This window comes from Acromyrmex echinatior, chromosome 3, assembly GCF_024713525.1.
Source record: "Acromyrmex echinatior isolate Ae372 chromosome 3, ASM2471352v2, whole genome shotgun sequence".
In the NCBI taxonomy this organism is placed as follows: Eukaryota; Metazoa; Arthropoda; class Insecta; order Hymenoptera; family Formicidae; genus Acromyrmex; species Acromyrmex echinatior.
Genome location: NC_141854.1, coordinates 16237624 through 16265509, shown reverse-complemented (window position 1 = coordinate 16265509; position 27886 = coordinate 16237624). Strand labels below are relative to the sequence as shown.

The 27886-nt window shown below is 36.3% G+C and overlaps 2 protein-coding genes and 1 pseudogene across 5 annotated transcripts in view; 2 read left to right on the top strand and 1 right to left on the bottom strand.

Moving 5' to 3' along the window:
• Positions 1-1325: 1325 nt before the first annotated feature.
• Positions 1326-27886, bottom strand: part of LOC105151262 (paired box protein Pax-6) — a 96321-nt gene continuing 69760 nt past the window's right edge. For 2 of the 4 annotated variants that reach the window (XM_087404385.1, XM_011064882.2), the window contains exons 7-10: positions 9762-10021; positions 5606-5898; positions 4634-4944; positions 1326-3422 (exon numbers count right to left, since the gene is read on the bottom strand). In XM_087404385.1, the coding sequence (XP_087260511.1) occupies positions 3328-3422; positions 4634-4944; positions 5606-5898; positions 9762-10021 (959 nt within the window). In that variant the 3' untranslated portion in view covers positions 1326-3327. Of the gene's footprint in view, positions 3423-4537; positions 4945-5605; positions 5899-9761; positions 10022-27886 lie in introns of all 4 variants that reach the window. The other 2 variants (XR_015544503.1, XM_087404386.1) reach the window with 2 other exon arrangements.
• Positions 10554-21909, top strand: LOC147910278 (uncharacterized; annotated as a pseudogene).
• Positions 27148-27886, top strand: part of LOC105151255 (uncharacterized) — a 2679-nt gene continuing 1940 nt past the window's right edge. The window contains exons 1-2 of the mRNA XM_011064862.2: positions 27148-27255; positions 27401-27886. The exon at positions 27401-27886 is cut by the window's right edge and continues 174 nt beyond it. Of these exons, the coding sequence (XP_011063164.2) occupies positions 27250-27255; positions 27401-27886 (492 nt within the window). The 5' untranslated portion in view covers positions 27148-27249. The remainder of the gene's footprint in view (positions 27256-27400) is intronic.

Sequence of the window (27886 nt, the reverse complement as noted above, 5' to 3'; positions counted from 1 at the left end):
TGATATAATACACCTTTTTATGTTCTTCAGATGTCTTATTACTATCATTATTATTTTGATTATAAAATAATTTGTTTTGTTCTGTTCTGTTCTTTCGAATTAATCAAATTAAATTCTAAAATCTATCATGTTTATTTTTATAAAATTTAAAAATACTGAAATTTTTTTCTCTAGTTATTAAAGAAGCTATTATTATAATAACTGTGTTCTAAAATTCGTTATTGAAAAAATCGTATTCGAAATAATAATTAATAAATAAAATAAATGAAAGACATGAAAGACACGCGCGTAATGCGCGCTGCGTGCTAGTAAAAGAAAAAAACGCAAATAGTTGTAGGAAAGTACAAACTTGTACGAAAAACTAACAAAAATGAAGTAAAAAATAGTAATAAATACAATTTTTTAGTATATTACATATGTTATCTATTCATTATCAAAATAGCACAATTCTTTTATCTGAATCGAAATACAACTTTCCTATTGACTATTTCGATCGTCATTTTGGATCTAGTAGCTGAATCTGCTGAATAAGTATTATTGGTATATGAGGTTAGTAAGTCGAAAATGGAGGACCTTTGCGCTATTTCGGTATATCTAGAGTATTCTAGAGCTTTAATATATTTGTATAAATAAATTCAATAATTATATATCTAAACAAAAAATACTTTCCTACAGTTGAATAATGTATAAGAATATAATGAGATCTTTAAATTATGATTTTGAAACGTACAAGAGAAATGATTGGAAAAGTAGAAGCTGAGTGTACATAACCTAACCTAGCATTCATGCTATATAGAATATATATCAAGCAAGAAATGTACGTAATGTTTTACTTAATGGTTTATTTAATGTACATAATGTTTTATTTAATAGGTAATATTTTCTTAATGTACGTAATGTTTTATTTGGAATTAAAAATCTGTTTTATCAACATTGATCAAGTTGGCCGTCACTCCAGATGTTCCAGCATCTCTTTAAGAGAGACCTAAGAGAAATCACAATTGGCACGTCCGGTTCTTCTTCCTTTTTTTTTCTCGAACCTTGCACCGAATATAAATTACGAATTGGTTTTATCAATTTATTAGAGAATTAGAGTCAATTATATATATATATAAAATAATTATATATGTAATTATAAAACAATTATACATATAATTATTATATATAAATAATTATACATATATATATATGTGTACATATATATATGTTATATATACATAATGTATATATAAACGAATAATTCTCCTTACACGATGACACACAAGAAAATCATGTTTATTATCTCTTGGCATTCTTGTTTCACGAGTATAAATAATAACACAATATCGACTTAGAAACTATTTTATTTCTTCTCTTCCTGTTTATAGGAGTTACACCTACGAAACGTTGCGAATAAAAACTCTCCGCGGAAATCCTCGAGAGCGATTCTTTTCCTCTTAAATCTTCGCGCTAATTATTTTTACACGAGTTGCACATTGCCGACGATTCGTATTCTTTTTCTTTCTTTTTTTTTTATTCTACCGCGTCTCACCTTGTTCATCAGTTCTATTTCAAAGATATCTCGGCTCGGAGATATAATTGTATGAATTAAAAGCGAGCTTACAAAGGTGTACATATGCAGATGATGCTTTGAGAGATTTTTCCACCTTGCCGATCATTCATGTATTATGTCATATGAAAATCACGGATTGTCACAGATTGGCGTATTAATACGTCTAACAACGATTGTGTGTTTCTATGACTTACATTCTGGTATAACATCGAAATAAAGAGGAGAGTGTCTCTTCGCACATTACGATACCAAACACCGTTAGTGAAAGTGTAGGAAAGCAGCATTAGTCATTCGTCTATGATAACAATGAAGGACATGATCGATAAGTGTCGCAATAGCAAATGTATCGCAATAGCGAAGATATCGATTTTATTCAGCATGGGACACGGAAATTCGATTTGACGGCGATAAAACACGATTATACACAGAGGTCAATTAATCCGCCTGTAAACTCAATGCCGCATCTCCCAGCAAACGAGAACGGATTGGATTGTATAAATCCGTATGAATCAAGTTTTCGAATTCGTATTATCCGCGAAAAAGGTATTGAATTTTGTAGAGACTGAATACACTGAATCCGTTTTCTATGCGTCTAGATAAATATAATAAGATAAATATAATGTGAACTCTAGTGGATTCACATGGATTCAGAAATGAAATGCTAGACTCACGATTTCAGAAAGTGATTTATCATTGGAAAGTATGCACCAAGGTGATCACAGATATATGAATCGTTTCTTCCTGAATGAGCTCTAGTATTATATACAGGTATAAAACATTACGGATTCACAGCAACAGGGCGACTCCCGGATATAACCTGCCATCGTGGCCAGGATTATGTCTAGAAATTATCTTGTCGCCGTTGATCCGCAATGTTACACTGTATATCACACCGGGGTTTTTGTTTGGGAGGCAATGACTTATGTATATCACCTCTATGCGTGTTTTTCAACGATATCATTTGCCGAGATCAGTGACTAGCAGTTGGTGAATCTCCCATATTAGACAATTTTTCAACCGAATTATATTATTAATTAAATTCAAACGAATTAATTGCACATTCATTGCGATGAACATTGAATAAAATATTAAAAGTAAATTACCAATACGTAATTACCATATCATTCAACCAGATTATCTTCTTATATCTTGGATAGAAAATAGATTTAAAAAATTCAAAAACTTGATTCGACATCATTTTAATAAATAATTTTCAATATTTTTCAATAATTTCTCGTTTGCTGGGCTTATATTGTAATTACACGAGTACTACACTGTAGATTTGTTGTTAATTTACACAAACGGAGAGCGCCAGAGCCATTCAGTTATGAATCTAGTTCCTCGTCCTCACCGGAAGTGACAGAATAAACTGAGATCTTTGTGCTTCGGATGATCTTCATTAGTAAGCGCCAGCGAATTCGCAATGACGTTTTCTCGAAATTTTCCGAAATAATGCACTCGTCTGATAAAAAATAAAATAAAATAAGATAAAAAACGAGAATAGAGCGGACGCGAATACGGACAGATCAAACTCGTTTCCACATGGAACTTTGGCTTGAACGAGACGTACGGGTGTGATAGCCCACTTCGATTTAATTTATATTATACTACGGAACAGTCGCACGCATGATCGACCATAACATGTGGATTTCCGGAGACTTGACGCTTCACGATCGCGTGACCGTGTGTCATTTTCTCGTGCGCGACACGGTAAGCTAGAAAGATGAAGAAGCTCAAGTCTACGGAGATGAGGTCGACATCGACGACCACCACGGTCACTGCAGCCTCGGTGACCAATATTGCGCCGCCATATCGGGTGCCGGTTGACCTGGTACCGCGATCGGCACACTCACGCCAGGTGATATTAGACCTGCAAGAGAATTCATAGTATTCTATTCATAGTATTCTTTAATTTTATATAAAATTTCATGTAAGAATTACATGCAAGTTTAAAAAAATTAACTTCGTAGTTGATTTAATTTTTAATAGTGTGTGTATATATATATATATATATATATATATATATGTGTATATATATATATACACATATATATATATACATATATATATATATATATATATATATATATATATATATATGGTGTGTTACTATAGATGTAACAAAAAGTGAATGATAATTACAAACATTTTTATACAAATTTCGATTTATTTTTTTGTATATGTACGATTGTCCTCTTTTCGTATCTATTAGAATATTGTTTCATCATTTCATTATTTCATTATCATATTAAATGCCATGCCGGTCATCAATGATCGGTGCTATTAAAAAAAAAAAAAAAAAAAAAAAAAAAAGTAAAAATTGTAATAAACATTTATAATTTTGTAATTTTTATAATTTAAAAATCGAATTGTCTAAAATAATAAAATACGCAATAATTTAGTATAATTCAATTATATTATATATAATACATGTTATTAAAGTGTGATTATCTCTGTTACAAAAATGTTACTCTAACATCGCTGGAGATAAAAGAAAATATTAAGCATTTAACGTGTTAAGAGATAAATAGATAATAATACGAAAAATAAAAGCATTTTTATCAAAATCTTGATTTGAAATTTTTTTCGTTAAGTACCATGTGTATGTAAAGTTTCTTTCTCGTAATTATTTCACTATTTCAATATCTCTAAAAAGTACATAAATAATAACACAAAAGACGAGAGCCTAAAAGAAATAGTATGGTAATAGCAGATTGAACGAAATGTTTACAAGATACGCACAACTTAATATATATTGCACATTGATATTAACATCTACAATCAGTTAATTACCGAATAGAAACAACAAGCGCTCAGGCGGCTGATGTATACGATGCAGGTGTATGGACACGAAGCTAGATCACACTTGTACTGGATGTTCAGGTAAGGAGTAAAAAAGGAAGATTGGAACGATCGAAACCGTTCGATCGGGGATGAGACATTTGGGGTGATGAAGGAGTGACAGAAGCGTGTATAATCCATTACCGGCGGGCTCGATAGCGTGTTATCCATGGTAGCCGTAGTAGTAGTCCATCGGCTAGAGTGCAAGCAGCGAATGCAGTGAGTGCGGTAGACACTCACCGGTCGAGCTGGCGTTTTGATTGTACTGATTGAGGCTCGCCGCGTGATAGGGCTGCGTAGGGCTGCAGGTTGGCCTGGCACCGTAACCAAGGTGAAGGGGCTCGTAGCTCGGTGGTCTCGCGACTCCACACGAATAGCCATTATCCCGTTGTTGGAGGCACGCGCCAGGACTCGGTCCGACGGTCATACCCACGGTCATACCCATCGGGCTCATGCCACCCCCGGTGGATAGCGAGGACATGCTACTCGTCGTGTGCTGATTCTGTTGGCTGGCGCCCGACATCGTGAAACTCGGCATCGACGTCATCGGGCTGTCAAAGGAAATGATAATTGTTGCATTCACATGATTCCTAGTCGTTTCTTCCTCTGTCAAAAATAATTCTTTACGAAGTGCAAAAGAGAGCAACACATTTTGCTCGAATCGAATATGTCTTGATGATGGGACCATTTTAGTATCACGTAGTGCGCTGTTCATTTTTCATAAACAGTTGCGGTAATAGGTGTTATGTTGTATTGTTTATAAATCTTAATTCATAAAAAATTGTTGCTCGTTGTAATTTTGGAATAACTCTCGCACATTTCGTTAATAAGTCTATTCTACATTATTATTTTTTATTTTATTTTACCATATTTAACCACTATACAGTTAACATTATTGTTTTCTTAGTTCATGCAATGTATTTATATTTCTTACTTCCTTTGTACTTTATGATAGTTCATGTGTTACGTTTTTTCAATATTTTAATTATTATTTTTCTAATTGTAAGTGTGAGAGTTTTCTTTTATTACGTCAAAACCGATCATACAGAGTTTAAATTACTAAATATTATGTATAATTCATTTAAATAAAATAGATTGAATCATAAAAATAACCAGACAATTGATGGCAGAACCAAGTACTGAATCAGTATCCATCTCGAATAGTTTAGGAAAAACTTTCAAAAGATGAACATCAAACTTTTGCGTTCTCACCTGTACGAATCAGGCATGCTGGGTATTCCGGGGTACACAGCGGTGGGCGCAAACCCATGATGTATTCTAGGTGGTGAGGGTGGTGCTTGTGGAGGCGGCTGGCCCCCGAGTATCCCCGAGGGTGGCGGCGGCGTCGGATGGCCAGCACCCACTAGACTCACGCCGGCAGTGTGTTGTTGTTGCTGTTGTTGCTGTTGCTGCTGCTGCTGCGGTGGCGGTGGTGGATTATCCCTCCGTTGCGTGCGCAATTTCTCCTCGCGCCGCCACTTGGCCCGCCGATTCGAAAACCAGACCTGAGTTAGTGAACGAGAAGACAGACGAAGATACAGGTCAATCGCTAGGCTACGGATAACTTTCGTATCGGCTAACAGTCGTGGATAAAACGGTTCGTCGCGAAAACACGTTACTCCCTGCGAAGATCTTTCAATCATATAATGTGTCGACTCTATGTTAATTAAGAACATCACCGAGCTTCGTGATCTTCGATCTTGGTAGTCGTGATAAAATGACCTGTATATACGTGGGACGATGTAGAATCAAACGTCAACGCTGGTTTCAATAAGAATGATAAGAAATCGATATTAGTTAGAAATAAATAAATTAAAATAATATGATTACAGTTACAAAAAATACTGTTTTTCTTCAGAAACTGTCAACCACTTGTTCTCTTATATAGTCATAAGTTGTAATTAGCAGTTTTAAGAATTAAAAATACATAGTGGATTTTTATATCGAATTAAAACGAATAACGAAATACCTATAAATTGCTGGTGAAATATCTAAAAAAATTCACTATACCTTTAAAAACGATGATTAATTTGACGTTTAGAATAATTGAAACCTTGACATAAATAGGTTAAAATCTTTTAATAATAAAATTCATACTTAGCTATAATAAATGGTCTTTAATTTGAAAATTATTAAACGGGTACGATCTTTGTTTTTTTTTTATAGCCTTGATATATTTTATAATAATTATTAATTTTCTTATAAATTATCAGACTATTCTCGTCATTTATTCGATAGTTTCGATCTACACTCAAAGAAAGTATTATAAAATATAATTTTGGCAATAATAATATAACCTTCTCGATGTAACTCACCAGCAATATGCTATCCTTTTAAGGCACATTTGATTTTTTATTGTGAATTTTAAGAAAGTAGATCGCGTAAGATTTTGTGCGAATAAAAAATTTGATTTTTTTGTATTTCACATCTTTTGATGCTAATTTTAATGCATATAAAGAAAGTAAACAAAATAAGTAAAATACAATCCAGCTTTTATTAAGGTAAAAATTTGTTGTTATTGATTCACAAATATACAAGAATGTTTTCAGATTTTTATATAATCTGAAACAATAAAAAAATCTAAATCTCAACGTCCTATTTTGGAATCCAGATTGAAAATTTCACATTGCTGATGAAGAGTCAAGGGGATGCTGGACTGAAGCGAATTACCGACATTTACATTTTGCTTATTTCCAAATTGTCTTTACAGAATCGTAAAAATCTTATACATATACAATAAAAGTAGACAAGTAGAAGTTAAGAAATAGTGGGAACTGACAATTTTATGCTAAGAATAAATATATAAAATGTACATTTAATGTTATTTATATTTGCACTGTACTAAGTATGGATGTCAATTCACAACAATGTGTGATTAGTAAAAAATTCTGTAATTGTAAGTCATATGTGTGAAACGAAACAATGCCACTATGCGGAATACATGAAAGAAGAACATTATATTAATAAAACTAAGATTAAAAGCCTATAAAAAAAGAATTTAGATTAAAATGCTTTTATGCACATGTGCACGTGAAATATAAGTGCAGAGCAGTAATTGTATCTAGTAGTATTAGGTGTACAACTTTGCTTCCGCCTTTTTTCCGAAATTCGAGGCTTTATTGTAACAGGTTATACATTATGATTCAAAGTATTCCATCGCTGGCCACTACTTTCTCCCATCTTTCAGGCAGCGTATGAATCCCGGATTGAAAAAACAGGTCATCTTTTGAGGCGACCCACGAATCGATCCACTTTTTTACTTTTTCATAAGACTGGAAGTGCTGGTTAGCCAGACCGTGTGCCATTAATTCAAACAAGTGATAGAGGGAATAAGGTCTGGAGAATACGACGGGTAGGGCTTCCCATTTCAACGTTTCCAAGTATGTCTTGACCACTTTCACAACATGGGGTCGAGCATACAAAATCACTTTATCGTGTCTCTCGTTGTATTGCGGTCGTTTGTCTTTCAATGCTTGGCTCAAACGCATCAATTGCATTCGATACTGATCGTCTGTGATTGTTTCAGTAGGTTTTAACAGCTCATAATACACTACGCCGAACTGGTCCCACCAAATACATAGCATGACCTTGGAACCATAAATATTCGGTTTGGCCGATGACGTGGAAGCATGGCCGGGAACTTCCCATGATTTTCTGCGCTTGTGGTTATCGTAATGAACCCATTTTTCGCCCCCAGTCACAATGCGATGCAGAAATCCCTTCCGTCTTTGCCTTTCAAGCAGCTGTTCACAAGCAAACAAACGTCGTTCAACATCTCTCGGCTTCAACTCGTACCCAATTTCCTTGCTTCTGAATCATTCCTATGGCTTTGAGGCGTTTTGAAATGGTTGATTGACTCACTCCCAATAATCGTGCCAATTCTTCTTGAGTTCGATACGAATTTTGATTAAGTAATGCCTCCAATTCTGCATCTTCGAAAATCTTTTTTCCACTATGTCGGTCTTCGACGTTAAAATCACCGTTCTTGAAGCGTTGAAACCATTCCTGGCACGTTCTTTTACTAATAGTGGCCTCACCATAAGTATTTGAGAGCATTCGATGAGTCTCAGCCGCAGATTTCTTCATATTGAAGCAGAAAATTAAAACCTCCCGCAAATGACGACAATTTGGCTCGTAAACTGACATTTTCAATCGAGAATAACTTTATGATGCAGACACAAATCGACTAATGTTTCTATTTATATTTCTTTCTTATGTTGACAGATGCCCAAGTTTATTGTATGACGTCTATGATTTATTTATTTCGACCATCACTTACCGTTAAAGCCATCTATAACGGCGGAAGCAAAGTTGTACACCTAATAGGTGCTCGATCTTGCAAGAGATGGCGCTAGAATATGTTAAATTTAAATCAGAACAGATTTATGCATTTGGGTTAGATAGAATGATAAGGCAAGAAAATGAGTTGAAAATTTTGCTATTATTAACATTTTTAATTTGTCTATCTTATCGACATTAATCAAATTTGCCAGCATCCCCGCAATTAGGTTTATAAAAATATATGAACTAAAGTAAAATACTAGAATTAGTCAAAATATAATCATGGCAGCAAATATCGGAGCACTAACGTTGGATATTAACGTTGAATATCATTTCATTAGTTGTTATACGTAACTATTGTATTAAATAATACTGAAATAGCAAAATTATAATATTGATATAATTATACATAGACTTCATGCAGTAGATTAGCATAAATGTATTCTTTCGATTTAAAATTTAAATAAATAATTTTCTTTTATTTTTTAGTCATTATGCCGTAATGATATCCTATACATGCAAAAATAATATTTTTTATTAATCAAACTATTTTACGTTACCACTTTTTTCGTACTCTAGTCTCATCGTACGTACTTGCTACAAACGATTAATGTTACTATATTTCTTCATTAATGACATCCTATGATTGACTTTTATATTAATAATATTTCTATAATAATTATTTTTTTTATATTTAATAGATATATTTATAGATTATTACATGACTATTTTTCTCATACTCTCCATTCTCATTGTGTTTATTATAATTATGTGTATTACAAACGTTCCTATTGTATGTTTTCTTATTATAGTGATGACATACTTTTTATATCAATAAGATTTTTTTCTCAACTAAATTAGTTTTCATTTTTCTCAAATTATTATTTTTATCAAATTATTTATATTTATCACAAATAATTACTGTTTTCTCACTTTGTATAATTTTTTTATGTTTCTTATTACAATTTCATTATCAATATAAAATATTATTTCCTTTTAATTTAGTTGCTAATCTTTGGATAACCACATATTGTGAAAACGGATCTAAACATTCTTATAGTTAAGGAACGCTGCGCTGAATAGTCACCTGTATTCGCGCTTCCGGTAGGCCGATCTTGCCGGCAAGTCTTTCCCTGGCGAATACGTCCGGGTAATGCGTTCTCTCGAACTCCTTCTCGAGCGCGTCGATCTGCTCGTTGCTGAAGCTCGTGCGATTCCTTTGCAGTTTCCTCTTTAGGCGAAGACGCGCCTGATCGTCATCGGCGCCGCCTGACACGCTGCCAGCGTTGCTGTTGTCACCACCGCTATTCGTCTCGTCCGAGTGCGCGCCACCCTCGAGCTCGGTTACTGTAATAATAAAACGCATCGTGCACTATTATCAACGTCTTTCGCGCGAGCGGCTATTACGGGCAATCTCGAGTCTTCTTTTATCGTGTTATATAGTTATATACGATAATTTTCGTGCTAAGGGCTCCTCTTTCACGGATTAACATTCGAGGGTAGAATTAAAGAGATTTATTGTACAGTTAAACACTAAAAGCAAGCCTTATCTTTGGAACTTCAAAGTTTGTCTACTAGGATTTAATATTGAATATTAAATATTATATCAATCGCTAACATCCGAAGATTCGTCCAAAGAAAAAAAATCCATCTCAAAAAAGATTCAAAGCAACTTTTCGCAATCATCAAAAAATTTTCTTTCGAATTAATCGAAAGTTGATTAAAAGTCACAAATTAGTAGATAGTACTTAGATAATTTTTGTCGAAATATCGATAAGTATTATCATCTCCAAATCTGTTCGCGATATTACTCGGCAAGCTAATGCCTTCCAGAAATCCTTCCCGATAAGGAGAGGGCCGATATATTATCGATATCAGCATGCGTGATAACGCGTCGCACGATTTGTGGTTTCGTGGCGCTTACCCTCCTCCCCTTCCTCGAGTTTCTTATATCAATTCCTACGCGCGAGATGCGCTCGCGCGTGTATCTGCGCGTGTATGTGTGCTTGCGTGTACGTATCGGTGTGCGTATGTGAACGAGCGGGCGATATAGGCAGGCGTCGCCGAGTGAACCTTATCGTCGGTTTCTGGGTGAGCGCGTCGAGGCGTCACCGGGCTCGCTACGACGACGAGGTGAGGGGGAAGGACGGTGAGGAGACACACGGGGGGGAGGGGGGGAGGTAGAACGAAGAGAGGATGACGAGGGTTGGAGGAAGCTACAGGCAAGGGGGTGCCCGATAAGACGACGGGCGTCCCGACGCCAGTTGCCGGCCACCCCCACGAGATACGCCACTGTCATTCCACGACTACCTCCTCTTCGCCTGGAGAAACTCGAGTCAGAGTCTGGCCCGATGTGACACGTGACACACTGATGCTGTTATTGACTGTTATATTCTACGTAATCAATTCTGTTTCATATATTTTTTTTATACATATACAGTTGGTGATAAGGAATCGTAAAATGATTTGTTTTTCTCGTTTTAATTGACTTTAACGTGTTCTATTTATTTATATCATATTTTATTTATATATTCCATATATATGTTATATATGAAATGATAAAGAATTTGCTTTCTATTCATTGACCTATTATCACACTATTTGTGGACACACTGTTTTATATCATTTCTTAGGATTTAATTTAAATCTTTTTAAAAAATAATCTTGTTAGATTAAAAATATCACTTGAAAAATCAATTAAGAGAAATAATTACATTTTTTTACCAAAGTAGATCTTGATGTTTAAAAATATTAGTAAATGTTTTGCAAATGTTTTGCAAATACTTTTCTCAATTTTATAAATTCTGCACCGATTCGGTTTGTAGGATTTAAAACGCAATCGCAAACTGAAGCGGAAATATTAATCTCAAATTAGATTGATCGTCAATTTAATAATGCTAATATAAGCATTTTAAGAGCTTGCAAATAACTTATTGCAAAAAACATTACCTCATCATTCAACGGATGAAAATATTTTTCGATAAAAGAGAATGGTTTTGATTTACGTATCTCTTTCTATTTCTTTATAAAAATATTTTCTAATTGTCGCAATATATTCGTGATATAAAAATAATAAATTTTAAAGCAAAAAAGCTTCAGTGAAAATGTCGGTGAAATTAATATTTAGTTTACAGTATCAAAAACTAGTGCTTCGATACGTTTCTCTGAATTACTCTCGATATGCACAATAAATAACGCCAAGAAGTTGCAAATAGCTGTTAAGATAACATTGTCGACATGGGATAGTGTATTACGTTTTCCATATATAACATCAAATTAGAAGCGCTCACGAAACTCGAAGGTAACGAAAACGTCCGTAATAATCGTCGTATAAGCGGCAAAACCCGGGGATACAACCCTGCCTCTCTCGAGCCACCCTTTCCTCCTCCATGTGACTCGCTCGAGGAAGTATCTGGCAGACGGCCACGCTAGTAGCGGCAAAGTTCTCGCGGCTCGGTAGGGTTGGTGGTTGCTTCGAACTTCCACCCCCGATGTACCGAGGAGAATCGAATGCGACGTTAGCGTACAAGTTCCCAGTCCTCGCTCCCCCTTTCCCCGTTACTCCCGAAATCCCCCTCGTCTTCATCCCCCAGCCCTGAGTTACTCCTTCGTAACCGTGCACTGCAAACGATATCCTTAGGGGGCGGCCCTCCGTCAGTATCTGTACGGTACGGGGTTAACGCTACGAGGGTGTCTTAAGCGATAATTAAAACCGCCTTAACCCTCTCTCCCTTCCCCACCCCATTCCCCCCCCCCCCTCCACCCCTCTCTTTCCATCCTTGCGAAATTCGAAGAGCAACTTCGGGCCTTCGCGGTTGCTGGATCTTGCGTCTTTACTATCACGGGGCCAAGTCGCGCTCCTCTCACGTTGCTCATCGCTTTCTATGCGGTATACACGCGAGTTTAATGCCGACGCGGAGCTTGAACGTTTACGGGAGAAAATCTATCGTAAGAGCGTAAATAGAGGAGTAAATCAGCACCAACACGAACCAAAATTATCTATAATACACCATTTTTGATATATCCAAGTCGTTTAAAGATTCCAATATGAGAATGAAATAGAATTTATTCTCTTTAGCATTCATATATCAGCATACAAAAATACTAAGAGGATTTTATTTACAAATATTGTTCCTACCTCATTCTCTCTCTTTCTCTCTCTCTCTCTCTCTCTCTCTCTCTCTCTCTCTCTCTTTCTCTCTCTCATCCTCTTTCACGCTTTCCTATTTTAAATTGTTTAAATTGCCCTATTCCTGTCTCTTTTTTTATTCTTATTATTGCATTTCTATCTTATATGCTTTTGAATATATCTGCGCATTAACATTTGCATTTGATTTTTATTAGCCTATATTTTATTCTTTTCATTGTTATATATATGTGTGCGTGCGTGCGTGCGTGCGTGCGTGCGTGTGTGCGCGTGTGTGTGTGTGTGTGTGTGTGTGTGTGTGTGTGTGTGTGTGTTCCCGATAATATATACATCGCAATTGAATCGTTAATAAATTTCCTTGAAATAACGTCAAGTTATTCAGAATGTTTTTTAATCATTGAATTTTAATAACGTATCGAATAAACGATAATTTAAAAAATTAGTAAGTATGATTTAAATAGAGATTATACTAATCGAATAATATTCTATTTACATAATATCAATGAAAAGATATTTATTTATACTTCATATACGTATCGACTTTCCCATCTGAAATAAATCAATTAAATCGTATGAATTTATAAGGAATATATTGACATGTGTGAATTATTTGTAGGGAATAATTCACTCAGCGATTTCCCTTTCAATCCCTTCATGCATTCATATATAAATTATCCCGAGTTCTTTAGTTGCGGCAACATATCATCTTTGTACCTTTTAATGAACAGAATCTCTAAATCTTAGAGATTCTAAAAGTGTCATAGCTTCAAATATGTTTTCGTGACCTGCTGCGATAAACGAGCGGAAACAATAAGACAGAGAAAGAGAGAAACATGGAAGAGAAAGAGAAAGAAGAGAGAGAGAGAGAGAGAGAGAGGAACCCTCCTAAAGCTCATCTCCTTACTAAAGAACGTTCGGAAGGCAGGAGCTAAACGCGGGACCATTTTACTCGTGGAGGGGAATCCATGCAATCCAGGCAGCTTCTCGTCTCCTCCTCCTTTCCTCACCCGGTGTTCCCCCTTTCCCGTTTCTGGCCCCAACCAGATCATTCGTATCTTCCTTCAACGAATTATCCACCAACCGGGACTGCCGTGCGTTCAAGCGTGATGGCGGAACTATTCGAGGTTTAATCTACCAACGTTGTCGCCAATGCATTCGATATTTCTTTCGCGCGAGATTGTTAATAAAGTTTTCACAATTGACACGCCTGTGTATTTGTCTGTGCAGCTTGCTATGAGCAAAAATATGTACGTACAAAGTAGCTTTGATAATAAATGAATCAGAGTCATAGTGTATTGTAAAAAGGCGAATTAAAAGATGCAGCTAATTTCGTATCTATTACCTATTACAATTAAATTTCTATACTTATACAATTAGAATATAAAATACGTAAGTAGTACTTAAAAATATATTTGAAAATATTATAATTATTTTTTAAATGAAATCTAAGAGTTTAAACAAATTATTTATTTCGTTTAAAAGAAAAAAAGAGAAAGAGACCTACTTTATATTTTTTGCTTTATCTTATTATTTTTCTCGAATCAAAGGATAGCAGATGTTTTACATTGTTTGAAACATTCGCCAGTTTTATAAACCGAGACTGATTTGCAATCGCTAGAATGCATCGCATCGTCGAGCAGAGTTCGAGGAGTCGCGCGTGCACGACTCGCAGAGTCGAGTGGCGATCGACAAGATCGGGCAAGAGAAGGGACGTTTATTAATGTCGATAATGGGGCGGTGTGCACTTAGCTAAACGTTTTAAAAACTACGCGGATATTGTTGTATGAACGTACGTAGCCGCGACAATGCCGCGCACTATTGCGATCTCGTGGCATTGTAGCGGGCGTATCGATAGTTTACTTTCAATCGTCGCTTGCCGAGGGGGAAAAGATCGTCAAATGCAGCCAGTAAGAATAACAAGAGCGAAAAAACAAAGGATACGAGAGAGAGAAAGAGAGAGAGAAGAGGGGAGGGAGAGGGAGGGAGGAACAATTTCGGAACAAACCGAGAGGAAGAAAGACGTCGAGAGAGAAAGTGATTCTCTCTTTTTCCTCTCTCCTTCTCTCGAAAGTTTCTGTTATCCACGTGTCCTCCTAACTTCACGAGAGTCACTCGAAAGAAGTAAAAAATAAAAAAGAGAAAGAAAAACACTCTGCAAGAGGAGACTCTTGACCTGGAAACTACTACCTCTCTTATGACCACGTGGGGAACTATTGCGGGATCAGATTCATGCATCGTAGGGCCACGACTCTCGACTACGATCGAGGGAAACAATGCTACACTTACGCGATGGAGAACGCGTAGGTAAACGGTGCGCGTAATTCACTCGTGCGTGCCACGCAACCGATTGTGCCGATCGAAATCGAAAGAGAGGCACGTTCTTCTCCTCTTTAGTGGCGAACACAGTGGCGAACGCGAAGTGGCAAGCGCAAAATGGCCAACATTTCAGATGCGAGCTTCGTCGAGGCGTGATTAACGCAGCACGTTTCGTTGCTCCGAGAGAGAAGAGAAACGTTTTACGGCTTGTGTGACGAGAGACCGGGCAATATACGATCAATGCACGCGTAAACACCTTGTGCTAATTCAATTTTAAAGCTACTCACTGTTTAAAAGGATTCTTTTATGTCGAATAAAGAATAATGTTTCAAAAGAAATTTCTTTTTCTAAATATTTTCAATATTAAACGAAAATTTGTTCGTTCTTTTCTTTTTATTAGTATGTATATTTTGCAAAAATTTAAAAAGAATAAATGAAATTTATAAAAAGAATAAATGAATTCTTGTTAATAAGATATAATATTAATCAGGATATAATATTAATAGAAAATTCTATTTGTAACATAAAATTTATTTTATATAGTAATACAGAAAATTTTATTTTAGTGTTTTATTTTATTTATTGCAATTGAAGACAATTTTTTAAATAAAAGTTGCTCTATATGAATAAATTGCGTGATTAAAATAAAATTTTTGTTAATTATAATGAAATTTCTCTTTTTTTAAATGCTTTCTTTATTGGCTTTTTTTTTTATATTATATGTAACAAATAAATTCTTAACACAATTAAAATCTTTGTCATATAATCTTTCAAGTTAGCTATGCATAGAAGATAACAATACCGAACCTGGTTTGACTAAACGTTAAGCTGGTAAACGACCGGTTAAGATTGAAGGCACGAGAATAGAGGGACACGTGGAGGGAGGAAGCCTTGGATGGAAGAGACCAGATGTACTCCGCGTCGAATGGCGTCAGAATGGCAGCGATGATACAGATGTTACGTGCGCGTGATGCTCGTTCAAGCGAATAAGAGTCAACGTCGGTGCGGAAAGTCTGACGGCCATTATTATTAGGGGCCCGGCTAATAATGCGTAATGCCGACCGCGGCCGTCCTTTTTTTCGTGCATTTTTATTAGCGTTTCCACTCACCCCACGATATAATGTCGTATTTCCCCTTGCTATGTCTGTGACGCCATAGGTGCGCGGTGCACGCGAAGGCAGAAGTGAACAGATCCGGCATCACCCGTTTCGATGTGACACTTCGCACCCCTCGGGATGACGATTATCGTTTTTAACCCGACTAGAAAAGCCAGTCGGTGACAATGGCCGGCCATGATGCGTTAGCAACGGCCATCCAGATGTCGTAAAAATGGCGCGAGGGGGGCGGGAATGATGGGACCTAAGAAGACATAGGGAGGAACACGAGATAGCAAGTCGAGGACGCGTACTCGTTAAAAATGATGACGGCGCATAAACTGAACAAATTGTAATTGTACATAACTGTGATAAATAAACAGCGAATTTCTCAACATGCTTTTTATCCAGTTAATAATACACTTTGTTAATATATTTATAATTCAAATAATACATTTTTAAATTGCGAATACAAAATTAATAATTCATGAAAGTATTAATAATTAATAATTTATGAAAATATGAATAATTAATAATTTTATGAAAATTAATTTTAAAATCATTGCAAAATTATAATATTACTTCAGAAATAGCGGTCAAAGAGTGCTAATTATTTTATTTCATTTTAATTACAGTTAGCTTGTTAAGTTGAGCGAAAACAGAATTTAATAATCGAGAAATTCGATAAAAATCACAATCTCATTCATATTGGTACAACAAATTCAAAAATGATCGCGAAAAAAATTTTTGGAAAGGTTGTTTCGGGACACAGTAATATAAGTGCATAGAGAAGGGTAAGAGAGGACCCTCTCGTTGCGAAATTGCTATCCTATCGCTCGAGAGCGGATAGGAATAAGGGGTATAATCCGCATCGACCTAGTGCCTAATCCTACGAACAAATTTATTGGATTCTCCGTCCCTTAAAGCCGAATATGCATCGAACTTTCGAAACGCGTACTTGTCGGAAATGTATTTCGCGGATTAGGGATTTGTGCTGCCTTTCGATCGAACCGCTAAATGTTGTGTAACAACGAACATTACATTATTCGCAGAAACGTAAGAACGCAAAATACATGAAACTCATAATATCAAAATATAATTTTGACATATATAACTGAAAAATATTCTGAATAATGTAAATGTATACATATATTATATTCATATTGTAATTGTCAAACAAAATTTTATGATCACCGTGGAGATGAAGACGCGCCCTAGATTTTGTAATGGACCTCAATAGAGTAACGATGAAAATTATTTGTGATATTCCAAAGTTAATAGAGCGAGCGTCGCAGATGAACTTCCATCATTCAATTCATTTGGCCGATGCCGCCGCGATTAACCGCGTCGAATAATTCGATGTAGGACCGTGACAACGGTCGTGTAAAGTTGTATTCAAAGGGTTAACACATTCACCGGCTCGTCGATGACGCGTTTCCGCGCGAGGAACAACGGCGAACGAGTTCCGGGCAGAACAAGCGCTTTCCAGCCGTGTTAAATGGCCGGAAAGAAACGAGGTGTCGACCCCGGGTTGGATTAAAGGCTAAGCTGTGGAATATGGACCGTGCTGGTAGTACCGAGCGTGTATACACGAGGCTGCCAGCACGCGTGTGCGAGATATAGACACCGGCAGCCAGTGATACGTAAACGCGAAGGGGTTGCACGCGTGTCCGACGCATACTCATTTGCATGTGCACTGATTTAATACACCCACATTCGCCCGACCCGTTGACCGATACAGCATCGATATAATAATGTGATAACGGCTTTCAAAGCAGAGCGGAAAGAAAATTTTAGAAATTTCATTTATTATTTATTAATTAATAACAACTTACTAATTATCATTGTACTCGAAAACTCGGTTTGTAATGTTCAAACCAGAGCTATATAGAAGTGATAAAAAATTATACACGAATAGAAAATTATTCTATCAACTTAATGACCCTCATTCCCAACTTTTTAATTAAGCCTTCAATGAATAATTCAAGTTTCACTTTATTACATATACATAATATAATTTGTATAAAGTAATTAAATATTTAAATAAATTAAATATTTGTAATTTTACTCAATAATCTAAATGTTAATGTTTACCGATATAATACTTATAACATAAAGCTCTCAAAAAGATTATAATCTATAAGACGAACGATGATAAAACTATACGAGGTATATAGGCTTCACTTTGATTCGCGAAAAACGCATTAAAGGATTAAACACACAACAGCAATGTGAATATCACAGATCGGAGAGACGCTATGGACAAACGCGGAGGCGGACACACGGGAAGAAGTTCGAGAATCGATCAAGCGAGCTGCGGGCAGACGCTGCGGGATCTACAGAGAAAGCGCGTGAAACCAAGCAAAGAGAAGCGCGGGCGATGCAGAAAGGAAAATATTGGAAACTCCATTAGCGGCGGTGCAACCAGCCGTACACCGGAATACATAAGCAGCTCCTATAGAGAGGGAGGCAGATGAAGAGAACACGGTGGAAAAACGGTGGAGCAGCTATGGGGATTATTACGCGATTCATTTGTAACATTCCCTTCCCGTTTCCAGCAGTTACCACCGTATCTCTCCCTTTCTTCGGGGTCTCTCCTTTATGATGTTTTCTCAGTTTCGCTTAGACGCATATTCGACGGAATGCCGAATCTGCCAAATCTTCTTTGCGTTTTCCGGTAGTTTTCTCCATTTTACTTTTCTTTCTTCCATTTTATTTATTCTTTTTGTTAAATTTTCTCGTGCATAATTTAATTAAATATCAGTTTACAAGTTAGTTCTGTTAAATATTTTGTTAAAATAATGACTTTCGCTTTATTTAACTTTTTCTTGTTTTTGTCAAAGAATTTAAACAAACTTTTCACTTTTTGAGTTCACATTTAACAAAAATGTTGAAATAATAAAAAAAAAATTAAGTTTCGAGCTTAAAAAATAAATTTAACCCAATTTTATGAAATGTTTATTTCGGAAAAACGCACGAAATAAATCATAAGCCTCTCACGCGCATTGTATGCGAAAAATAAAAAAATGTAAATTATCACGGCAAAAGATTTCATGATAAGGCAACTACATCAAATACTGCGAAAGTGCATCTCATCTTGTCATATATATTTTCTGGGGTTGTTATAACGGGCGGTCGGGTGGCACGTTAATTTGCTTTTTCTTAATTCGACGCGGAACAACGAATCGCCAGCCACTAAACGCCGTGAAATCGCTCGACGATAACACGGATCTCGCGGCGCACGGAACTCGCGCGATTATTTCCGGCCTCTTGAGCCGCGATGTACTTTTGCAAGTTTCGCCTCTTCGAGACTTCCACACCCTCCTCCTCCTCTTCCTCCTCGTCCTCCTCCTATTCAACCGATCTTGCACCCCGTCTTCCTCCTTTCTTCCTCTTGCTCCACTTCCCTCCGCTGCGCGATGCGGTTAAGCTCCGTTTACGCACGGAGTTTCCTCTCTTCCCGATTTCCACGAAGCTTTTCTCGAATCGCGGAACATCGTGGCTAAGCCAGTTACCCCCGATTCGTGCCCCCGGTTTGCAACTATTCGAACGCGGGATGTGACGTGAGATATTTGCTAACCAAAAGAAAAGTAATGCACTCCCGGTAGTCATAAATAAGGGAATATTTATTCGTCAAAAGTGCCGAATGAAATGTATTTATTACACGTAACATTTTAATACGAATCATTATTATATTCATTATTATATTCATTTTGTTACTAGAAATTATGTTCTTATATCAATTTTTATCTTCAGTCATTGAAGAAATTGAATAGTCGGTTGTCATAAAAAATTCGGTATTTTTTACGTAAATTTTAATAAACCCCATTTTCCCATTAATATGAATTAAAGATAAATATATTAAAGATAAATTTTAAGACAATGATTATTGTATTATAATAGAATAATTTTTTAAGTAGACTTGCTGTAAACTTATAATGCAGAACTGAAGGATTATACTTAAACCAGCCGTTAAAAACAAATAGATGTAAAGAAAAAGAAAGTTCACTCTTTTGTAAAAATATCTATTCTACGTAAAGAGGTTTTCATCCAGGCTTTAGTGCGACACGTGGAAGATGATGTCGTTCTTCTTTTATCGGCGATGTAAGGACGGCAAGTACCATGATAGAGAGCGATTAAATGAGCGAAGGGTTGAACTTCGAGGCGTGCTAATACTTCGAGCAAACTCCGTGACGCCTCTGCACAGTTGGTTAAACCGGCAAACATTGACTGACTTTCACGCATTTCGCGTTAATTCGACGATGTCGGAGATGTCTCTTCGTTATCTGGCAGTATCAGTTGTGCAAGTATCTATCTATTGTAAGCAACGGATGCTCAGACTTGCGTTTTAAATAAGCCACGTTACTAGTTGAATCTCGCACTTATATTGTACTTTTACTTAAGATAAATTTTAAGGAAAAATATAATATTTAATCGGCTGGTATACATTTTATATAAGATTTGGAAATGTTACAAAATTATATTTACTGCAATATATAATTTGTGGCCAATGAAAATTTATAAATAATGTTATATGAAGAAAGTTACAATGCAACTGCATATCCCTTGTGTTGTTTTATGATAATTTATTGATAATAAATAAAATATAATATAACAAATTAATGTTATAAAAATTATCTAGAAGTAATTTTAGTTTCCCTTTATGATATAGTTACAAAAATCTTGAATCTAAAATTTCTATAATAATGTGATAAATATCAACCGTACGAATCGTCATTTCGCGCTTCCTGAAAATTTATGGGAACAAACGAAATTGCACTTAATCCAGCTGACGCGAAGGCTCAGAATCGAAGCCGTCTTATTGTTAACCGGTGTGGCCGCGAACGATCTCGCGTCGATGCTACAAGTCGCGCACAAGTGACCGGAATGTAAATCAAAAGCGCTTTTGAAACTTCTCCCCAATGGTTGAAACCGGCGCGGTGGTGGCAGGCGAAGGCCTTAATTCGTTTACGACTTGCAAAACGAGCCTTCTGGGAGCGCGCAACTGGTAGCCAAACAGTTTGCACACCGTCACGCACCCCCGTGGCATGTCCCAAGGGTGCTGCTGACGAAATAAAATCCCGCGGCAAGTAAAACCGCCGCGGTTTAGCTCTGACAATCTTGATGGATCGATAATGAGAAATTTATAGCTTCAAAGTGCATAAACGAAATCGTTTAAAGTCTATTATAATGCGTAATTGAAACAACTTTCCGTGATATTTATATACAAATTTTACTATTTTTACAGCTATTTATTAATGATTATAAATCCTTAAGAAGCAAATTATATTGAGATCTCTTTATATCCTATTTAGGTATTTGATTATTATTCTTAATTAATTACTAGTACATAATAGTAAGTTAACTATTGCTATGCAAATAAAGATAAAAGTAGAGAAGGATTAGATTAAAGTTATCTTGGTGTTCTTAATAATGTTTATAATGCAAATTTTTAAATATCTTCAGTTATCTAAACTGCGTGCCGAATATTATCAGACTTGAAACGCAATCAAAATTAAAGTTGAAATAATAAGAACAAAGAAATTAAATTTGTTGGTTCAATATAATGATACTAATAAGTATCTTAAAGCACTGAAAAGAATTTATTTTAAAAAATATTATTAGGTGTTGGAATTAATTCGTAGCGTTTTTAAATGAAAGAATGTTATTTATTTCACATGAGCATTAAAAAATACATTAATGAAAGTACTTCCCATCACTTGTAAAACGCTACGAATTAATTCCAACACCTAATATAATTAATAAATACTTATTTGAATTATTAAAGTTAGTTATTCCAACTTTCCTTTTTTATTTATCTTGTATAAAAAATAAAGTTGAAAATTGAATAAATGAAAAAATATAATAATCAATAAATTAAGATTAGTAGACGCACATTGTGCATCAAGTAGACTTATGTTAGGTAGATCATCGATAAATTCGTCATCGAAGAAGGAAGATATTCGTTTAGATTCGCTCACGAGTCCTTCGAACACGTAATCGTCCAGATAGGACACGCAGATTGCGTGCAGATTGGCTCATTTATTTCCTCGGAGACATATCGTGGATCAAAAAAGAATCTATGTCATTGTAAGTCGATGCGAACGTAACAGACATCGTGTCTGATTACAACATTTTTATAGCGGATTACAACACTTTTATAGCGTGAGAAATCTCGTTATGTTTTTAGATCTGGCTTTAGGATTCTATAGGATTCTATAGGAAAGAGCGCAGAACTTTGAAAAGATGGACTCAAAAAGATGGACACAATTAGTTTCAACAATTTTGTAGAATAATATTCTGGCTTTTATATTAATGCATCCCTCTATTCGCGTCATAAATTCTATTAAACTCTAAGAAATATTCATGTAATAATTAACAAATTCAGTTACATTTATTAATCTCGCTCCTAATATTCTTCGATTACTAGATTATTATAAAGATACATTTATAAATAAATATTAACTATCAGTAACTAATTAATAACTAAATATAATATTTTAAATTAGTTTATTTAATTTTCAGATAGATCTAAAAAAACTCTAACATATATATATATACAATTTATCAATCATAAATAATATTGTAAAAAATTTCAGAAAAGATGAACGTATTTTACGCTCGCTACATATTTTTTCCATCGCGTTGTTCTCACCAAAACGTAGTTGATTCATTTTAAATGTGGAGCATTTCAGCACGCCTGCGATGGTCTCTCCCTATCTGTTTGCCGATGATCGATGTAAAATTGCAGTGGAAACAAGACCGCGCGCTACAACGAACGGTGTTGTTTCGCGTTCCCCGGAGGGATCTGATTGCAAACGAATGTGGCGGGGTTACGGTCTCCCTTCATAGACGATTAATCCAGTTTACTCGCAGACGTTACCTCGGCATGGGGTTCTTGTAAGCCGAGAATCCGCACAAACGTCCCTCCCGCGCTTAAATATATTCAATTACGGAACTCAAACCTGCGCGCGGCATCTTCTTTCTTCTTCTCTCCCTTTTTTCTTTCACTCTCTCATGTCTTTCTATTTTCATACACCTGTGTAACCAAAGTCGACTTTTCAACTGCTATTTCGACACATTTTAAGAAGCACGAATTTGCGTGTTCTGGGAATCTCTTCGGCAAATTGCTCGGCGGTTTACGAGTTCATCTGATTAAAATATGCGCTCTCTTATTATTGGACGATCATAAAACGTGTCAATTGCATTTATTATCAATATTAATTGAAAGAAAATTTTATTTCTGTGATATATTTATAATATATATTATATATATATATATATATATGTATATATAATATTTAATATATTATATATATTTAATACATTTATAGTGATAGTAGTAATACGTTAAATATAAAATTTCCGTACAATACAACGGACGACGACGCTTTAAACCAAGCTTCAAAGCAAGATAGTCGTATACGAACGACTGAATTTTAATGAAGCACGTACATATGTATATGTATATGTGATCGAATAATGTTCTGTACACAACACACATACTGCAGTCCGCGTTGATTGCATTTCGAATAATGTAAGAGAAATGAGATCGCTTTTTCTAATAAACGCATGAGAATTCCACAAAGCACGTTTTATACCCTGAAAAGCTTTATGAAAGATACGTATGTTGAGATAACGCATTTGATAGAGTGTTGTCATATATATTTCTAAAAATGTATTGTTAATAGTATATAGGTATACACGATAATCATCGAGAGACAGAATCAAAGCTTGCGAAAGTTCTCGGCGCGAAAAGTCAGAAGATCGCGATTCCGCGATATTTCCCAGTGTTTTCCACTGTCGTGCCATCAGGGTTAGATGATAGAGCAAGAATAGAAAAGAACATAGGATACAGCAAGAGCAACAAGAGAGAGAGAAAGAGAGAGAGAGAAAGAGAAGAACAGAGGAAGAGAAAGAGCCAAAAAGAGGGAAAAAGAGATCGAGAGAGAAAAGGGTCACGATAGAGGGAGAAAATGCAGAGCGAGAGAGGAAAAGAGAGTTAAGCCTGCAGGCTGCAGACAGAGGTACCAGAACAGCGGCGAGCAGCCAGCAGCAGCAGCAGCAGCAGCAGCAGTGCGGCGCAAAGCGAAAGCAGGAGGGAGACAGGCATCTCGCCCTTCTTTTGTCCCTGGGCTTCGGCCCGATATTGAAATGGAGTCGTTTGAGTGTGAATAATTTGCTTTGCCCGGGCCCACCCCTCCGCCGCCGCCGTCGTGCCGTCCCTCTCCTTTGCCGCTCTCGGCCCGGCGCGACTACCACCGTGATCGGCCCCCCTCGTGTACCCTCAACTCCCCTCATGGTCCCCGTCAACCCTGCTACAGGCCGCGTTATTTCACGTCGCACCAGAGAGAGTTGTTCGCGTTTCGCGATTTCCGTGACCACGAATCAAGCTCCATCGTCTTCTACATGGAATTCTGCGAGGGGTACAGATACTATTTTTGGAGGAATGTATGTTCTAAAAGGCCTATTTGTACGGAAGGATTTAAAAGCAATAATCTTTATTGAATCAGCTCGAAATCACGTCACGCACTTTAAAAATTCCTAGGAGGCTACTCTACAAATTAAATGTCATGGATTTATCTTTGTGATATTTGATATTATATTATCTTATATTATCTCATAACGTAATTGGAGAATTGATTCACAAAGCATAAAATTGAGCGAGATTAATAAAAAAAATTCTTTCCAAGAGGATAATCTCTCTTAAAGTGTCCCTAAAAAATTTACCGTTTTAAGAACCAATTTGTAATATTTTTACTTGGAGATTATAATCTCTCTCCAACAAAAAGATAGTAGTAACGAAACCAGATGACATCTATACAAGCTTTAAATTATAATACATGTGTAGTTGAATAAATTTTATGCAATACTTATAAAATAATAGTTTTTATTCAACTATGTTTATTCAACTTTTAAATTTTATAATAATACATAAAACTTGTACAATTATCATCTCTATAGGTCTAGTTTATCCAACCGTCCAATTCCTATTCATTCCTATTTATTCCATAAAGTGAAATTTCTTGGATGTTAATAAAATGTTAGTTTCGATGCACTTCAATTCTCTTTTCTCAGCGGAGTAGATCAAAATGTTGCGAGTGTTACCAACATATAATATGCCACCAACTAACAGAAATAAGAAAAGTAAATATATATGTAAGAATATTCAGATATTTTACTTTCATTTCGTTCTTACAAGTAAAATCAATCTATATAAACATTTCCTAAATCTAGTTCACTTCGGAGTGAATCAGTATTAGAACTATAAATTAGGTCATAGTTGTTAGTATATATAATATTTAACAATATTGAACAAGGAATTTCTACAGACGTAAATGTGATTACACAAGTATGGAATAAGGGCCATGGCACACAAAAAAACTGAAGCAGTAAAACGTAAGCGAATTGGTCAATCACAGAAGAGATCATAATGTAAGTAATAACCAATCCAACATGTTAATTTCCTTATTACTTACATTTTACCATTTTAATTTTTTTTGTGCCATGGATCTAAAGCTTTAACTGTTAATTTAAATTTTGAGTGCTACTATATTTTTCTCTGAGTGTTCGTAAAATTATAAAGCTAATTGTCATCTTGGATCACACCGAATCTTCAGAATGTGTTACCAGACACTAGTTTATTAAATTTGATTCGTCCAAAAATCGACATAGTTTCGATTAGAAGTCTCCTTTCGTATAAACGATGTGACACCGATCATATGAAAGCTCGTTTTATGCACGTACGCGTCGAGGTGAGACGAGAAGTACCGATCATTATAAATTCCAAACTATTGTCGCGATCGATCGATCGGACGACCGTGCGACCCTGATCGTTTCAATCGTCCCGAGCGTGAACGCATAGGAACAATCCATGTTCCTTATTTCTCGGATGCTGGTCAGATTGGGTACGCCAGTGAATTGATTAGCACGAATCATCGTCACGCGTCGCGTCGCTGCGACTCGTCGGCGAAATCCGTGCGTAGAATGGTCGACACGTACGGCACGCATGCCGTGCATGATGAGCCGGAGTTAAAATTACGACGACGTAATCGTCGCATAACATGGCCTTGCTCCGTGAAATGTGTTAAGCACTCGATCATCGGTCACGGGCGGATGAGAACATTGATGATGGATTAGATAAGTCGAAGACTTTTATCAGACTTTTCTTAAAATTTAAAAAACAGAAATTCTATACAAAACATTTTGGCAATGAATGTAAATTCCGTGGCGACTTACGCTCATTTTATAAATTCTAATGAGCGTATTTAAATAAAAATGTCTCGAGATACTCTAATAACTTGACATAAATAATAAAAAAAAATCTTATTCTTTAATTGATTTCGATGAGATTACTTTTAATGAAAGTTTAACTTTGTTTCGTTTTAAAAATGTAACTTACGCTTCTCTTAAATGGCATATTTACATAATTTAATTTCGTAATGATTTACTATAATCTAAAGAAGAGAAGAAAAAGAGTTCAGTAAACATTAAAAATATACTTTGAACGAGAACGAGTTTGCGCATTCACCGTTTCGCGGCAAAAGTGATGAATCTCTGGTGTAGCGAATGCAAACACGCGTTCAATCCATTTTAAATTTAATCGTCGATAGGACAGAAGCGCAATTTCTTTCGCTTCGCGCGCCCGGAACAAACACAACGTGCGAAAATGGGCGAAAGGTGGAGTTTGAAGTTGAGGGGGACGAAAAAGTCGGTCGTACACCGAGTATTAAAGAGTGCCGCTTTTGTTGAAAAGGCATCCGCTCGCCGACAAAGGCGAAGGTGAACGCGCGCGAGCGGCCGGATGATGAGCCAACAATGATCGGGGATTCATCAGCTTCTTTTAGGAGGCCAATGTCACCCGCCGATCGGTGAACACGTCGCTACCCTGGCTATAGGGTATAATTCTCCTTAGACATGCAGAACGCATACGAGACGTCGTGTATATAATCCACCGGCGGCGGACGGTGAATTCAGTCAGCTCGTCAACATAACCGGCTAATAGTCATCGTACAACGATGAAGGTAGTTATAAATTTATTATTTAATTTTTTATCCAACACTTAGAACAGTTTCTGATAGCGTGATAAGATTCCTCAATCGATCTTTTGACGAATAATACTCAAATTAACTTAATTATAATATTTAATTAATTAATCTTCAAAAATAGATTTTCGTCAGCATCGTCCTCTTGGCTACCGCGGTCCTCGCTGAACCACCGAGGTACCGTCAGCAACAGAGACAGTATTACTTCGCTCAGCAACGGGAAGAGGCCGCTCCTTACCCCGCGTCAGGTTGGAAACCAGCGGGAGCCGTTTTTGATCTTCCTCAAAGACAACTTCAACAAAATGAAGCATCAAACGCGCCTCAACAACAATATGGAGCACCAACCGCACCTCAGCAACAATATGGAGCACCAAGCGCGCCTCAGCAACAATATGGAGCACCAAGCGCGCCTCAGCAACAATATGGAGCACCAACCGCACCTCAGCTACAATATGGAGCACCAAGCGCGCCTCAGCAACAATATGGAACACCAAATGCACCTCAGCAACAATATGGAGCACCAAATGTACCTCAGCAACAATATGGAGCACCAAATGCACCTCAGCAACAATATGGAGCTCCAAGCGCGCCTCAACAACAATACGCAGCA